The sequence below is a fragment of the Scaptodrosophila lebanonensis genome, unplaced genomic scaffold (genome assembly GCF_003285725.1).
Source record: "Scaptodrosophila lebanonensis strain 11010-0011.00,11010-0021.00 unplaced genomic scaffold, SlebRS2 tig00001426-arrow-arrow-pilon, whole genome shotgun sequence".
In the NCBI taxonomy this organism is placed as follows: Eukaryota; Metazoa; Arthropoda; class Insecta; order Diptera; family Drosophilidae; genus Scaptodrosophila; species Scaptodrosophila lebanonensis.
In genome coordinates this window covers 47370-57421 of record NW_022060750.1, presented here as the reverse complement: position 1 = coordinate 57421, position 10052 = coordinate 47370, and the positions used below count along the sequence as shown (strand labels likewise).

General features: G+C 49.2%; 1 protein-coding gene across 1 annotated transcript; it reads left to right on the top strand.

Moving 5' to 3' along the window:
* Positions 1–5183: 5183 nt before the first annotated feature.
* LOC115633545 (altered inheritance of mitochondria protein 3-like) lies at positions 5184–6850 on the top strand. Its single transcript, XM_030531002.1, has 2 exons — positions 5184–6305; positions 6845–6850. The coding sequence occupies exons 1-2, from the start codon at positions 5184–5186 to the stop codon at positions 6848–6850; spliced, it is 1128 nt and encodes a 375-aa protein (XP_030386862.1).
* The last annotated feature ends 3202 nt before the right edge of the window (positions 6851–10052 follow it).

Below are 10052 nucleotides of genomic sequence, written 5' to 3'. Positions count from 1 at the left end.
GGTAAGGTATACCAAAACGACAAATAAGTTGTTCTCTTACTTTACGTCTACACGAATTACTATGCTTATGGTTTTGGTATGCTATGAACGGACTAATGGCTTGATCATTTACATCAGTGGTAATATACTGATCAATAAAATCGATGACTGGAGGAATTGAAGTGTCATCATTTAAATCTAATTTTGGGGCATTTTCAAGCCAAAACATACCATGTATGTGCGGTGAACCTCTGTGTTGAAACTGAACTCTCCAGTAAAACTTTGTAACATAATGACTACCGAATATACCCCCATTTTTCCTCATCAATTTTAATACCTCTCTAAAACGAAAATCAAAATATCTAGCACAAGTGACCGGATCTGTTCTTATCAATCGCGCCGTTTCATTAAAATGTAACACTGATGCTGTTTCTTCTGTAATAACATTATTATCTACTACTTTAGAAAGAATAACTAACAGTTCGGGCCACCTAGTCTCAGCAGCCGACAAAGTTATGAAAAAGGTAGGAAGGCCGAATTGTCGTATCATGGCCAGTACCTTTTTCTTCTCATCTTCCCAATGGGCTGGGGACGAACGAATACCTTTCAAAACTCTATAGCCATCATCGTGGCGAACTATATTGTCTATATGGTCCTCATTAAGGGCATTTGCAGCTGTTATGCCTTGAATGGCGCTATGCTTACGTAAGCAAGTAGAAATATTATTTCTAATATTAATCATTTCTAATGACTTATAGTCATGAAGTAAGCTATCTGGCCTACAGGCTCTTCTATCTATATTCCTAAGTTCTGATCGCACTATTTGCGTTAAGCTTCTAGAGCTGTTTCATTCGCTACCTGCATAAATAGTCGGAAAAGCCAACTCCTTAGAATGGGAATCTGTAAAGAGATTCAAAGGCCTTTGACCTTCACCAGGTGCTATAATTACCCTACCAATATCAATGTTTTCTGCAGGAATATTATCTAGCAATGTAACTTGTCCACCTGGATTTAATTCCTCCTCTTCTAGATATTCAGCCTGGTCGCGTTGCTCTGACCGGGTGCTTGCTAACTCCTGAACTAGTTCGCTATCAAGTGGTGATGCAACAAATGGAACCACATCCGAATTAAAAGAAGCCATCCATTCTTCATTAATGCTAACTACATGTTTTCTGTAAGCCTCAGTGTTAATCAAAAAGCTTATTGCTGCATAAACTTTTGATGGTCGAATGGTTTCCACCATGAAAGAATGCCTATATTCCATTTGGCGTTTGAGGTGGAGCTGAACAACCTCGGCTACATTAAAAGCTCTCGGAAGAGAAGAAACTACGTTTGCAACGGGAATAGGGACGTTAACAATAGCTCCTTTTAACCCTGTTTGGCGTTCATATCCTAGCGACTTAATTATCATATTTATGAAGACGAGGCGAAATAAGTCTTTCCTCTAAAGGCGTCAAGCATTTGAGGCACTCGGGAAGGTCTGGAAAGTCTAAATTATTTGTTATAGAATTTAAAGGTTTTCTGCGACCTTTAATAGAAGCTGCGCATGTTCTGCAAAATCTGTAAGTGTCGTCTGAAGATGGAAATTGACTGGACAGAAATAATATTTCCGAACTAAAACTGTTGTTGCTTTCAATGGTATGGCGGCTTAATTTTTGAACTTGCTTTGGAAGCAAAGGCAAAGCTGATCAGGGCCTTGCTTAACTGTCCTATTAAACACCCGAATAAGAGAGGCTAATGATGCTATTTGCACATTATGTTGAGTATTCATTCGTTCTTCCCTATTGCGAGATGCATTTTGTCGGTTTTCCACTGCTCTGTTCTCTGCGATATTTCTGTACTCACTAACTCTTTGTGCTAAGTTCCTATTGGCGATAACGCCTTCCTGTCTTGCCAGCAAACGTAAATTTCGTCTTGCAAGTGTGTTGCGCGCCTGCTCTATAATTCTGCGAACTGGGTCTGCCCTAGCATTTGATCGTCTAATACATTCATTATGTCTTTCTCTTTCTCTAACTTATAATTCCTGCCTACGAGTTGCACGACGCAGGGTGTTAACTGCCTGCTCTTTATCCCTGACTTCTGAGTCCTGTCTGCGAGATCGGCGTCGTGAAGTGTCACCTATTTGCTCCTGATGCCTGACTACTGAGTCCTGCCTACGAGTTGCACGACGCAGGGTGTTAACTGCCTGCTCTTTATCCCTGACTTCTGAGTCCTGTCTGCGAGATCGGCGTCGTGAAGTGTCATCTATTTGCTCCTGATGCCTGACTACTGAGTCCTGCCTACGAGTTGCACGACGCAGGGTGTTAACTGCCTGCTCTTGTTCCCTGACTTCTGAGTCCTGTCTGCGAGATCGGCGCCGTGAAGTGTCACCTATTTGCTCCTGATGCCTGACTACTGAGTTCTGCCTACGAGTTGCACGACGCAGGGTGTTAACTGCCTGCTCTTGTTCCCTGACTTCTGAGTCCTGTCTGCGAGATCGGCGTCGTGAAGTGTCACCTATTTGCTCCTGATGCCTGACTACTGAGTCCTGCCTACGAGTTGCACGACGCAGGGTGTTAACTGCCTGCTCTTTATCCCTGACTTCTGAGTCCTGTCTGCGAGATCGGCGTCGTGAAGTGTCATCTATTTGCTCCTGATGCCTGACTACTGAGTCCTGCCTACGAGTTGCACGACGCAGGGTGTTAACTGCCTGCTCTTGTTCCCTGACTTCTGAGTCCTGTCTGCGAGATCGGCGCCGTGAAGTGTCACCTATTTGCTCCTGATGCCTGACTACTGAGTTCTGCCTACGAGTTGCACGACGCAGGGTGTTAACTGCCTGCTCTTTATCCCTGACTTCTGAGTCCTGTCTGCGAGATCGGCGTCGTGAAGTGTCACCTATTTGCTCCTGATGCCTGACTACTGAGTCCTGCCTACGAGTTGCACGACGCAGGGTGTTAACTGCCTGCTCTTTATCCCTGACTTCTGAGTCCTGTCTGCGAGATCGGCGTCGTGAAGTGTCACCTATTTGCTCCTGATGCCTGACTACTGAGTCCTGCCTACGAGTTGCACGACGCAGGGTGTTAACTGCCTGCTCTTTATCCCTGACTTCTGAGTCCTGTCTGCGAGATCGGCGTCGTGAAGTGTCATCTATTTGCTCCTGATGCCTGACTACTGAGTCCTGCCTACGAGTTGCACGACGCAGGGTGTTAACTGCCTGCTCTTGTTCCCTGACTTCTGAGTCCTGTCTGCGAGATCGGCGCCGTGAAGTGTCACCTATTTGCTCCTGATGCCTGACTACTGAGTTCTGCCTACGAGTTGCACGACGCAGGGTGTTAACTGCCTGCTCTTGTTCCCTGACTTCTGAGTCCTGTCTGCGAGATCGGCGTCGTGAAGTGTCACCTATTTGCTCCTGATGCCTGACTACTGAGTCCTGCCTACGAGTTGCACGACGCAGGGTGTTAACTGCCTGCTCTTGTTCCCTGACTTCTGAGTCCTGTCTGCGAGATCGGCGTCGTGAAGTGTCACCTATTTGCTCCTGATGCCTGACTACTGAGTTCTGCCTACGAGTTGCACGACGCAGGGTGTTAACTGCCTGTTCTTGTTCTCTGACTTCTGAGTCCTGTCTACGAGATCGCCTACGTGCAGTGTCGCCTTCCTGCTGGTTTTCCCTATAAACTACATTATTTCACCGAGCTGCTTGTAGTTGACTATCCTGCAGACGCTCGGCTTCTCTATACTCAAAATTTTCCCTCCGGGCTCTTTGTGATTCAGAATTTAAATCATTTTCTGCCTGTCTATATTCTATGTTTGACCTAGTCAGTTGATTTCTCTGCCTTCGCCTTTGCGACCTATTTAATGCGGATTGTTTTTTTACGCGAGGCATTTAATTTTAAATAATTTTAAAAAATATAACCTTCAATTATAATACCAAATTTTATATAATATTATAATATATGGTACAATATTTTATATAAAATTAATATTTAATATAATATAATATTAAATATAATAAAAATATGTACGAGTATAATAGCAGTAATACTTGTTTATAATTATAAACAAATACAAGTCAAAATAATAAGAAAATATATATATTGAAGAAATTATATTAAAACTTAAAAACTAATTAAATTTTAAGCAGTTATAATTCAAATAAGTAGCTAAAAGTCTTTAAAAAGACTAATTAGAAAAGGGGCCAATTTTACTTTTCCTATAAAAATTCTATTGGACGGTGCAAGTGGATGTGGTTGTTGCTTTCGGTGCGGACAAAATGTCTAATGACGCAAAAAACAAACAAAGACAAGTAAACAACGCAAGCCTTCGGACAAAAAAGCAAACAAAAAATTGCTGAGCTGACACGTGCATGCGGTGGGGCCTTACAAAATTTCTATGCATACACACACACAGACAAAGTAACACCGATATGTGCGCTGGAAAAAGATGCACTACAAATTAATGTGTACACACAACTGGTCACTTTCACCGAATTTAAAATTGGAGCGTACTTACTTTGACTTGCATCAAAGGGAAGAGGGGAGAGTTGTGCACTGGAGCAAGTGTGTATTGATGCTAAAGCTTTATCTCAGTGCCGCTTAGTTTTTTTTTTTTCTCTCTGTTTGTGCTTATACTGTTTTTCTTACGCTTTGCGCTAACTCACATATTGAAATCATTCACACTCGTATTTATTCCGCCCATAATGTCGTGCTGCAACAAGTCTTGCAAATTTAAAGATGCAATTGATTCCGATCAACTTCGGTTTGTTAGCTGTTGGTTGTGTGAGAATTTTATGCATATTTAATGTGCTGGATTAAATGGTCGTGACCTCGACCGAATCTACTCACCTAAAAAAGGCTGTGGTGGTTTGAAGTGGTCATGCCCTGTATGCATTGGCACACAATTTAATTTCTCACGTATGTATAATAACGTGAGAGATAAATTTCTTAAATTGGAAAAAATAACTAAGCAACTCTCAACTGAGGATTAACCAAGAGAGCACTCGCCAAGCACAAGTAGTGACCCACTTCCTGAGTATGAGCCAGAAGACATGGCGCACTTACTTGGACGAGTAAATTAGATAATAAGGGGCATTAGCTAGAGACCCCACACTCACACTAGTTTACCTTACGCGCAAGCCACACCTCTAAAGCGGAATAAAACCTGCAAAAACAAAGTTATTAACAAGAAATTTTATCTTCCACAGCAACAACAACTTTCGTTAAGCCAAGATGGAGAGAAATAATGGAAGAAGTGCGTGGCAATCGTCGCCGGAGCAGGATTGGGAGGACGACAAGTCTACGTCCCCATACCTTCCCCAAGACCAGGACGGCCAGTCACCAGATGACCCGTCCCCAGCCAGCAGCGCTCCCGACAACGAGTGGCTGTCCTCACCCGAGCCGGAGAACGACGACGGCCAGCCCGACGAACGATTCAGGACAACACTGCAGCGGGATGAGTGGGACTGGCAAGAGTCACCACCACCTCCCAGCTCGGAAAGCGACACCCCACCGGAACGGCACTATCCCGACAATGTGCGCGAGGTGTACGACGAGGACGCACCACCTCACCGCGGCTTTCGAGGCCCAACATATCCGCCCCGGTTCCAGGGCCATCAAGACGGCGGCTCCTACTCCAGGTCACCAAAGCCGGAACCCCGACGCGACCCAAGGAGCGGACGAGGGGTATACAAGCCCGCCGAGCCGCAGACTGAGCTGGAGCATTACACAGCCAGTCCGGCCAGCGAGTCCAGCAGCGACGACGAGCAAGTCTATTACCGGGAAGTGGTAGCATCCGCCGAAAACTACCAGCACATCACCACTCCCTATGGTGCCCGAGTGACCCGCAACACCACCACTACTGTGGATATCTTCCTACCCCCGGGAGAGACGATGAATTCGATGTTCAACGTACCGAGAGAGTCACGGCAAGCACTCAGGGGTCGTGAGGAGGCTCGATGCATGCGCGTCGAGCTGGAAGCGACCACCGATGACCGGACCAGCAACCGACAACCAGAAGCGGCCAACTACACGCGGAACAACCGCAACGACAGTTCCCAGCGTCAACCAAGGCGGAACACCTCACCCGAGACTGTCCAACGGCCTACCTGGGAGCCAGCAACATCGGACGAAGAGGACAACCGTCCCCTCTTTCGTCGGCGGTACTCACGAGCCCCGACCAACGCGACCACCAGCGAAGCAGCACCAGCGGAGTGGGTTGTGGCACCGACGGGATGGAAGGTCGACACGAAGGACCGGAAAATACCTCAGGCCCTGGTCGAGGACGTCATGTCAGGGATGCACAAGCGCACCCGGGCCCGTTACTCCAAAGAACTGGACGGGCAACGATTCCAAGTGGAACGGACGAAGACTCGGAATTCTCGGAATTTTAAAATCAATTTTGGTAGGTACATCCAGTTAGTACTAATGTGTCCGTGTGCCAAATTTCATCATGATAGGTCAATTCTGAAGAAAGTTATAGCCATAAGTAAAATCGCTGCTCATGCGCTGCCTGCAGCTCTGTCGGCAGCGCTACCCGCAGCTGTTGTTGTTGTTGCTGCTTTGGTTCAACTTTGTGCTGCATACATACACGCATATAAACACGCATAGGTACGTGATGTAAATGTATGCTGTTTAAACTGAACATAAACATGTATTCTAATTTAATTTAATTAATTATTTTAATTAATTCATTCATTCATTTTTTTTAATAATTTAATTTTTTCAAATTTTTTTTTTTTTAATTTTTCATTTTTGTGGAGAGTACAGGCTATTTTACTGTCGGGCTTGCTCGACTGTAGGGTTCTATCTTGTTCTATTTGTATTATTTCTTGCACGGTTCTGAATAGTGCCCATTTTTGTTACTAGCCTTAAGATTCCACTACTGTTATTAGATTTAAGATTACACACTGAAGTTTCTCTTCTACTAGACGTAAGTTTCAATTATATTTCACCACACTGCATTGTAACGACGCGTTGCGCAGCAACCAGCCGCGCGTCATTACGAGTAGTTATAAGTACAAGTAATTATAAGAAGAGTAAGCCATGAAGGCAAGTAATTGTAAATTCGTTTTAAGTTAGTTCTCTTCTGGCTCATGCCCAACACGCACTGAAGCGCTGGCAGCATTTTTGATTATTTTGGAATAAAACACGTGGAGAAGTTTTGGCACACCGCCCTCTTTTATTTGTTGGACACCTCGGCACTTTGGGGTGCCTAATTTACTAATTTATTTCAGCATACTCTGGCCGGCGAGCATACCCGCGGCAGAGTAACAACGTTACAAGTGGCGCCCGAGCAGGGACCCTAAAGAAGTTTGAGGTTAGATCCGACCAAGTAGGGAAGAGAGCGTGGCCCCACGATGCTACGAACGAGCTGGATACGTGTGCTGCGGAAGGACGAGCTCAGCACGGTGCTGCGCGAGTTCGACATCGAGGAGACCGGCACCGTGGAGGCTTTGCGGGTGCGGCTGGCAACGTTCGTGAAGTCGGCCCAAGAAGAGTACCGACCCCGCCTGGAAGAACTAGCGGCGTATTACGAGAACATGTCGTCGCGTACCGCAGCGACAGGTCAGTTGAGCCCGGTGCCCGGCGGACGGCTGGGAGTCCCGAAACAAGAGGACGTACCGGAGGGGCTGCTCGTCGTGACAGAGGCAAACACGACACCGCGAACTCCTGCGACAGTGCCGACCATTTCGGTAGCGGTCGCGGCCTCGCCGGGAGCTACCACAACGGAGCCCACGGCAGCTTCAGCGACGCCAATAGTGGCTCCAGTGCTCTCAACGGCGGACCTGACACAAGCGATTGCCGATTCGGTAACAGTTGCGTTGGCTCAGTACACCCACCGGTTGGCCCAGGCTATGGAGGATGGGTTCCAGAAACTGTCGAGCCAGGTCTGCGTTTCCACCGCGCCTGCTGGTAATGTGCCTGACGAAGATGACCCAACAGCACCGACTCCAGCGTCGCCGCTCGCAAGCGCGCAGGCGGTGGCAGAACCACAGGCGCCAACCTCAGCCGTGTCAACCGCATCCGCGGCTGGGTCGGCCCACTCGACAATGTCACGAGCGGAGCGGAGAGCCCTGAGCACGGAGGTGGCACAGTGGGGAGTACGTTTCGACGGCAGCGGGGACCCACGGGCATTCTTGCGCAGGCTAGAAGAGAAAGCGGAAGTGAGTGGGGAGCCGGTAGATAATTTGGTGCCGATGTTACCAAACATTCTGGAGGGCGCGGCACTGACGTGGGACCGCACAAGGCGAAGCTCGACGCAGTCGTGGGCAGAGTTCCGCGCGGAACTGCTAGAAGCGTACCCGGCCGCTCCTCACATTGAGCGGTGGCGACAGAATGCGCAACGACGCTTTCAGGGCGAATCGGAGTCCACTGCGACCTACGTCCAGGCGATGCTGGAACTGATGCTCGATGCAGACATGCCCGGAGAGGAGCAGCTGAGTCTCATCTACCGCAACAGCCGACCAGCGATCAACATCAGAATACGGCATCAGGATGTCCATACTGTGGCCGAATTCAAACGGCAAGCAGCAGAGCTGGAGGAGTTGGGCCTGGTTCCGGCCTGTACCATTGGGGCAGGGCCATCCCAGCCAGCCTTCATGGGCCCACGGGGGCTTCCGATCCGACGTCCGGAGCCAACGGATATGCAGCCCACATCTGGTGGTGAGTTAAGCAGGCGAGACTTTGTCCCTTTACAGACGACACCCGCGCGAACAACAGCAACCGGGCCCGAGATGCAGAGCTCGTCGGTACACCAGGGGCGGTCTTGCAAACGCTGTGGTATGGCGGGGCACGACAACGAATGCTGCCCAAACCAACAACAACTATACTGCTGGGATTGCGGTAGGCTGGGCGTGCGAGCGAACGAATGCTGTCGCCGCAGAGCGGGAAACGCCGGGGGGGCTCGCCACATACCGCCAATAGGCGAGCCCACGCAGGAAAACTAGTGGCAGAACGCTCGCGAGTGATGGTGTTGAGGGTGGATTGCGGTGGTCTTGCCCTCGACGCGGTGGTGGATACGGGAGCCACTCGCAGCTTCGTGAGCCCGGCGCTAGCACGACGCTTGAGAAAGCCAGGTGGGGAGAATGTACGGAGTGTAGAGGTGTCGATGTCGATGGCCAACGGCTCGCGACAAACTGTTGGCGAGGAGACGATGACGGCGATAACAGTGGACCACAAATGCATCTCGATACCACTGTTAACACTGCCGGGCTGCGAGGACGAGCTCTCACTAGGGCTGGATTTCATCAGGAAGGCCTATGGTACGCTCACCGCCGGCAGCCACAAGCTGGAGATGCGAGATGTGCGTGAGCGGCGACGGCGGAGAAGGCGTCAGGCGCGCCGCAGAGTACGATGTGCGGCATTGGTGACCACAGAGCCAATTGCTCCATCGGCGGCTACGCTGACAGATGAACAGGCTGCTCAGGCTGCCACGTTCCTTCAGGAGGAATTACCACGCTTTGAGAACATTGTGGGCGTATCGTCGGTGGCGACACACACGATCCGCGTGAAAGACGACAGGCCCATTAAACAGCGCTACTATCCGAGGAATCCGGCGATGCAAGCGGTAATTGACAACGAGGTTGACGAGTTGCTGGCGAAGGGCTGCATTGAGCGGTCCGATAGCGCGTACAGCGCGCCCATAGTCCTGGTGCGCAAGAAGAATGGGGCGTGGTGAATGTGCATCGACTACCGCCAGCTGAACGAGCGCTCGGAGCCAGACGCATACCCCATTCCGAGGATCCAACATATTCTCGAACAGCTACGACAGGCGAAGTACATCAGCAGCATCGACTTGCGAAACGGTTATTGGCAGATCCCCATGGAGCCCGACAGCCGTAAATACACCGCCTTCACAGTGCCCGGACGGGGCCTTTTCCAATGGCGAGTGATGCCATTTGGCCTGCACTCCGCCCCAGCCACCTTCCAGCGGGCGCTAGATAGCGTCATCGGCCCGGATATGGCTCCACACGCGTTTGCCTACCTGGACGACATAGTTGTGGTTGGGAAGACATTCGAAGAACACCTATGTAACCTGAGGGAGGTGTTTCGAAGACTGAGAGCGGCAAACCTGCGGGTAAATCAAGATAAGTGTGAGTT

Excerpts from the sequence above, each read along its gene's own strand:
- LOC115633545 (XM_030531002.1), top strand. The coding sequence starts at position 5,184 with ATGGAGAGAAATAATGGAAGAAGTGCGTGGCAATCGTCGCCGGAGCAG.